Below are 7003 nucleotides of genomic sequence, written 5' to 3'. Positions count from 1 at the left end.
GGTTTGGCTGCCATGATCAGTCACTCTGGCCCCTCAGACAAGGAATTCCCAGAGTAACGTCAAGAAACTGCTTGACAGCAGCGGCAGCCGTAGGAAGAGGAGTGTGCCGTACTGAGTGCGCGTCTGCGACGGAGCCCTATCTGAGCGGCATGCAGCCTAAAACCAGCGCGTCACACCCCTGTGCGCCTGCATACATACGCATTCTACTAACTGAAAAATAAATAAAAATGGTTATTCTTGATGAATTCCTCTCAGTGAGTTTGTGTCAGGTTGTTCTACAGGTTCTTCGCTCGTACTAACCTTCCTCATCCTCCTCCGCCCATAGGAGGAGGGGTGGGACCTGCACCGTGGTTTATTCTACCCATCCGTCTGCGCCCAGGGAATCCAGGAGGACTGCAAGAAGATCACAGTGTAAACACAGAAAACCTGATCACGTCATGACTAAACACGCAGTGGTTCTGCAGATGAAGGGTTGAGACGTACCCTCTGCCATCACTGAAACGAGACGATGCACTGCTGTGTCCATCTTTAGACCGATCCGGCTGAACGAGAGTCTGGAAGCTGTAAAGACATTATATAGATCATTAGTTTGAGCAGTGCTCCTAGTGATGAGATCACACCTCTTAGCCGCTTTTCCACTGTTGGGCCAGTGCGAGCCAGTGCTTTAAACGGGCCGGGGGGGGCTAATAGCCTCGGCTCTGTAGCAGCGAGGCCAAAAGAGCGCTGTGTTTCCACACTCGGGCCAGAAGCTCCGCTGCGCATCATTTCCCCAACAACGAGAAGTTATCAGAAAACTAATATGAAAGAAGTCACTGGAACTAGCGCGATCACGAAACGAACATGATAAAAGCGGACGTTTGTTGGCATGCTTTGTTAAATATTTAAATCCAAAAGCATCAATGTTTTACTATAATAAGTGATACATTATTCATAATGAATTAATTTATCAGGATTGAAAATTAAGTCACAGAAATAATGCATTATGAACATAGCCTGCTTATTCAGTCGAGTCTGTTTCTGTTCATTTGTAGTCACAGTAGCCTTTATACATCACATTTAGAAAGAATAATCATTTCTATATTTTTATAAAAGCTCCCGAACAAAAAACATTGTTATATTTTTATGACATAGACTACGCGGCGCTAAACTCTCGAGACGAGACTTATGACAGATAAAATATGTAACTAAATAAACACACCATTGTGATATAGAGAATAAGAAGCTGACGTCTGATTTTTTCATATGGTCGCATTTACTATGGTAACGTTAATGGCTAGCATGCGGAGTCTTCTGAATTGCTTATAAATATTTCTGCCTTGTATGGTGATTATAATCCACATCGGAGCAAGTTAAAAAAAGACACTTGCTGCTGACTGAAAGTGAGTTTTGAGCTCAATATATTTTTAAAAGATTTTAATGTTGGTGTTATAGCTGTTATCTTTCTGAAATGATCTGCAGCGATGACACTCTCCAGACGCGGAGAAACTCCGCCTTCGTTCATAATCACTCCTCTAGCCCCAGCTGGCCCGCTTTGGTCCAAGGTTTTTGTCGGGCCAAAAATCCCTGGCCATTGTCCCCGAGGAAGCACTGACGAGGCACGATCAAGCGCCGGAAGTGACAGTGGAAACGCGACTGGTCCTGGCACGCACTAGCACGCCCGCTTTTGTCCCGACAGTGGAAACGCGGCTATGAAGTGTTAAAGTTAAGAGTGTGTGCTGTCTTGTGGCATTTCTGCTCCAGAAAGGAATGATTCCTCAAATAAGTGTGAGAGAGTGTCTGGACAGTTGACAGAATGCTCACTTCTTGTAGATCCATACTTTAAGGCCTTGCAAACTTGTATGTTTGATTTTCTGTGATATATTTCAGCAATGACGTGTAACATTGCGTTTGTTCTGAATATTTCATCGCCACCTACTGGCGTAATAATGTAACTTGCATATTCATTTATTAAAGCAATCGTTCACTCAAAAATTAAGATCTGCTAAAAAAAAAAAAAAAAAAAAATTTTTTTATAGAGAAACAAACTCAGCTATATCTTGGATGGCCTGAGTGTAAGTAAATTTTCAGCAAATTTTCAATTTAGGCAAACTAATCCTTTTAATGCCATATCAGCATCAATGACTATATTTACAATAAAAATATAAAACTGTAATAATACATTATACAAATAAGCTATATAAAACCTTTCAGTTTAACTTTTGACACAAATTATACAATTTTCACAGTAAAACCATTCTTTATATCCTTATCAGTTCCTTGTTGTAATTTATGAATAAAATGTTTTTCTAGTGACATTAAAGCAGGACAGTCCAGGCTATTTTGCAGAAAATCACACACTGATGACTCTTCACCTTTCAATATGTGTAGGTCTTCAGTGAATGGAACATCTTGTGCATACAGTTTTCATGACTTCAAAATGAAAACAAAGGAAACATTACAACAGGGTTAACTACTCGTCTTTTGTTACGAACACATTCATCTTATACTAACTGATTATTTTGTCTTTTTTTAATATACGTTCTGTATTGTTATAAATCCATATAATTTCAGTATCAGTATCGTCACTAGCCTGCAGAAAGAGTCAGTGTAAAATACCCCCACTAATACACAGACTGATACTCTGTATGCAACATAATTATCTAGTATGCAGTATGAGGTTTTATCAAAATTGCAGAAATGACAAAAGATAAAAGTACAGAGAATATCAACATTGCGTACGAAGAGGTGACATTACATGCAAAGCACCATTTATGGACGTATGTAACAATAAATAAATAATACAAAACAAAACAAATTAAAACGATTAAATAAATTACCTGTTTTAAAAGCCTTCAGATTTTTGGAAGATGAAATAGTTTGGATATACTGTTGAACCTCTTTTTCAAAAATAATATATATAAAGGATTTTGACGAGTGAATTTACTGTGGTGAATATGAAATTTTGCAAGTAACAATAGGTTAATAATAATATATTCGTTATTTTTGTCTTTTTGAATATTAAAGAAGCCAAACAGTACATCCTTAAAAAGCAGAGAGAAACCCTGGAGCACACTGCGATGGATAACATTAGAGAATTCAATCCAAAATAGCTGTGTATGAGGACAATCCCAAACGATATGCAGTATGAGGTTTTATCAAAATTGCATAAATGACTTGTGAGACTCTCGGACACATCGATAATAACGTATTGATAACTACAGACCAGTCTGTAATGTTTTGAACCTTTTTTACCAGCAAAAGTGTGTTTATGAATTTAGTTACTGCACAATATCCAGCTAACCTTTACATGTAGTGGGAAATACAGTATTATATATAATATACAAAAAACAGTATTATATATTTACATATATAGTGGGAAAATATACAGTATATTATGTATAATATATTACATATTATATATAAAATATTATATTATATATTTTAATATAAAATATATATATATTTATATATATATATATATAAAATATATATATATATATATAAAATATATATATATTTATATATATATAAAATACTTAATAAAATAAAATACTTAATAAATATATATATAGAGATATATAAAATATAATATATACTATATATATATCTCGTATATAACAAGCCAATAAACTCGACAGCGTGGTGAGACCAGTGAAAATGTTTGCAAGGCAAATAAAAGCTGAAACTACTGTCCCAGCTGGTCAGAGAAAACATAGGACAACATGCAAATAAAATGAACTTACAACAAGCCAATAAACTCGACAGCTCCCCAGAAGAGGTCGCTCAGGAAAGACAAGCTCCACGGGGACCGGGTCCTGCTGTCCAGAACCTGACCTGAACACAGAGGGAAATATTAGAAAAAATATCACACAAAACGAGCTCCAAACAAAAGATATACCTTATTATACACGAACTATGTGCAACTCGGTATGACTACTACAGCGCAAGGCTGCAGAATCACGCATGCTACTGCCAACAGAGTTATTATGAATATTAACACATGAGGCTTGTAAAGGCAGAGGCTGTGTTTTCGATACAGGTCAGCAAACGGATGAACAAACTGACTGATGAATGTGTAAACTCACGACCCACAAAGATTACAAGAACGTCAGCTTCATTTAATGAATATTCACGAGCTATGTAACGTTATTCACCATAAAAGCCTTCATAGTATCCCAACCTGGATATTATCATTGTAATATTAACAAAACCAAATGTTGGTCAGACCGGGTCGAATCGATAATTCATACAAAAATAAGGCGTCATATCAAGACAAAAACTGAAATAATCGATATATTAGCTCTTGGCTGGCGTAAGAAAATGAGGCTAAATTACATATGTAGTCGCGTATGACAATGTACTGTATATAATACGAAAGGAACAGTTTTGTCAGCAAAAATAAAACTATTATTCTTAACAAAACAACAGTTGTTTTCAGCACTCACCATTTGATACATAAACCATCGTCACTGCTTCTTAACCGGAAACTAGGCTTCTCTTCCGGTACTGCGCAATGGCGTCAGTTTTCGGTTGTGACGTTTTATTTATTTATTTATTTATTAATGCCAAAGTACAAAAGATAAAAGTACAGAGAATATCAACATTGCATACAAAGAGGTGACATTACATGCAAAGCACCATTTATGGACGTATGTAACAATAAATAAATAATACAAAACAAAACAAATTAAAACGATTAAATAAATGTACCTGTTTTAAAAAGCCTTAAGATTTTTGGAAGATGAAATAGTTTGGATATACTGTTGAAAAAAAAAAAAAAAAAAAAAATTATATATATATATATATATATATATATATAAAGGATTTATATGACGAGTGAATTTACTGTGGTGAATATGAAATTTTGCAAAAAGTAACAATAGGTTAATAATAAAATATTAATTAATTTTGTCTTTTTGAATATTAAAGAAGCCAAACAGTACATCCTTAAAAAGCAGAGAGAAACCCTGGAGCACACTGCGATTGATAACATTAGAGAATTCAATCCAAAATAGCTGTGTGTGTGAGGACAATCCCAAACGTTAGGGTCACCACAAAAACAACAGCTTGTATCTATGTCTGATTTAAACCTTTTCAAAAACACTTTAGCTTGGTAAAATCTGTCTAACAATTTGAATGAGATTTCTATAAACTTAGTTATTATGTATTTCAAAGACAGAGTCCATTTTTCCAATCAATATGATCAACCATCTTCCAATAAGACACCACATATTGAGTTGTTTCAAGCTCCTTTTGAAAAAGAGATCTAATCTTATAATTACTTGATGAATGATGCAACAAAAAGCATATTTTTCCTCCTGGGATTTCAAATGGGTCTAAAGAAATAGATATAGAATAGAATAGAGAGTCTCTTAAAGGCATAACAGCTCCTTTAGGAATAGCGTCCATGACAATGGAGAATTCTTTGGGGGTTACTGGAAAATTAAATTTACATAAGAATTCTTAAAAGAAGACCTTCTGAGTTAAAGAACTGGGAAACAATCAAAATGTTTTTCTCAAACCAATCACTAAAAATCAAAGATTTTCTCTTATATACAATGTCTTGATTGTTCCAAATGAAGTACAGATGAGGGGAGAAATTGTGCTTCAAGATTAATGACCATGCAAGTAACGTCTGTTTATGTCATTTAGATAAATTGTAAGGGATTCTAGCAATATATCGGTTGTGACATTTGCCTTGCTTGAGTTAAGGAAGGACCATTTAAACTTATTTATAAAATAGATCTTGCTAAACCATCATATTTTGTAAAAAAAAAAAATCTGTAAACTGTACCTTTTGCTGTTTATTTGACTTGATATCACCCGTTTTTTTTTTTTTTTTTTTTACTCCTGAAACACGAGATGTATATGATTAACATAATCTTGATATTAGATATATTACATATTTATGAGTGTATAGACTGTTTTAAAAAAAAATGTAAAGGCTTGTCTTGTCTTTTTTTTCTTTTACAGATTTAAAAACACCTTGTTCATGAAAAAGGGCTTCTCATTTCTGTATGGTTTACACTACAGTGTCACATTAGCGTCACTTTTCGACGTGCAGGGTAGGCTACTCAATTCTTGTGCTAACCCCACCCTACCCTAAACCTACCCACTTCTGAACAATGTAAAACAGTAAATGCAGGGTTCCTACACATTTTCAATTTAAAAATTCCTTACTTTTCCAGACTCAAATTACATTTCCAAACCTTTCAGTCCATTTTCAGACAATGTTTAACATAAATGGTTCGTACAGCATGATTTTCAGCCTTATATTTGGTATATAGTAGCCTACAGTCATCTGTAAATATTTTTATTTTCTCATGGGTTTTTTCATTGATTTTCTTGCATGCAGACATTTGCATGCACACAATAATATTTTTCGTACCCTCAAGAAACTATTCACATGCGCACAGGATATTTTGTGCGCTTTATTTTGATTATTTTCTAGTTTTGTATACTATAACACATTTCCTTTGTGCGTCACTGGCATCTTACTATGAAGAAAACGAGAGCATGGATGCATATGAATTAATAGAGATCTATTTGCTCAAAATTTAGCTTTCCTTAGGCTAGTATCTCTAATATCAAGGCCTAATGTACAATTTAACACATCCTCTGATACTGATGGCACATTAAAACTGTGTGCATTGTCCTATTTGCCAAGTTAAACGGTCTATAAAAAGACTGGTACAGTAAAAAGTGTTAAAAATTTGACTTTAGTTAGGGCTATACATCATATTGCAAGGCCTTAATGACAGCGAGGAGTGCTATAGGTGCACAATAATTCATCTTTAAACTAAACTACAGATCACATGTTATGAGAAATATTTTAGAGAGAACAATGATCAATGATGCACACTTACTTCGATATTATGGTGGTCCATTGTCCGGTTTGAATAGGTCCAATGATAATATCTTACTGAACAACCGCAGCTCAGCTGCACGGAGGTGTTGATGTCGTGTGAAGGCATCTCAACAGCATAATGAAAAATACCACTATATTTTGAAGGATATAACTAGG

General features: G+C 34.7%; 1 protein-coding gene across 2 annotated transcripts; it reads right to left on the bottom strand.

The window, feature by feature from the left end:
* Positions 1-237: 237 nt before the first annotated feature.
* Positions 238-4530, bottom strand: selenok (selenoprotein K). Of its 2 annotated transcripts, none has more exons than XM_042762934.1 (4): positions 4425-4530; positions 3723-3813; positions 484-561; positions 238-393 (listed from the first exon to the last, which is right to left on the bottom strand). In XM_042762934.1, the coding sequence occupies exons 1-4, from the start codon at positions 4441-4443 to the stop codon at positions 276-278; spliced, it is 306 nt and encodes a 101-aa protein (XP_042618868.1). In that variant the 5' UTR covers positions 4444-4530; the 3' UTR covers positions 238-275. The 2 variants fall into 2 exon arrangements, with proteins under 2 accessions (XP_042618868.1, XP_042618867.1); XM_042762933.1 differs by lacking the exon at positions 4425-4530 and adding an exon at positions 4134-4382.
* Between the last annotated feature and the right edge of the window lie 2473 nt (positions 4531-7003).

Source organism: Cyprinus carpio, chromosome A8, assembly GCF_018340385.1.
Source record: "Cyprinus carpio isolate SPL01 chromosome A8, ASM1834038v1, whole genome shotgun sequence".
Classification (NCBI taxonomy): domain Eukaryota; kingdom Metazoa; phylum Chordata; class Actinopteri; order Cypriniformes; family Cyprinidae; genus Cyprinus; species Cyprinus carpio.
Note: the sequence above shows the minus strand (reverse complement) of the source record. Positions and strands in the feature narration are given on the sequence as shown.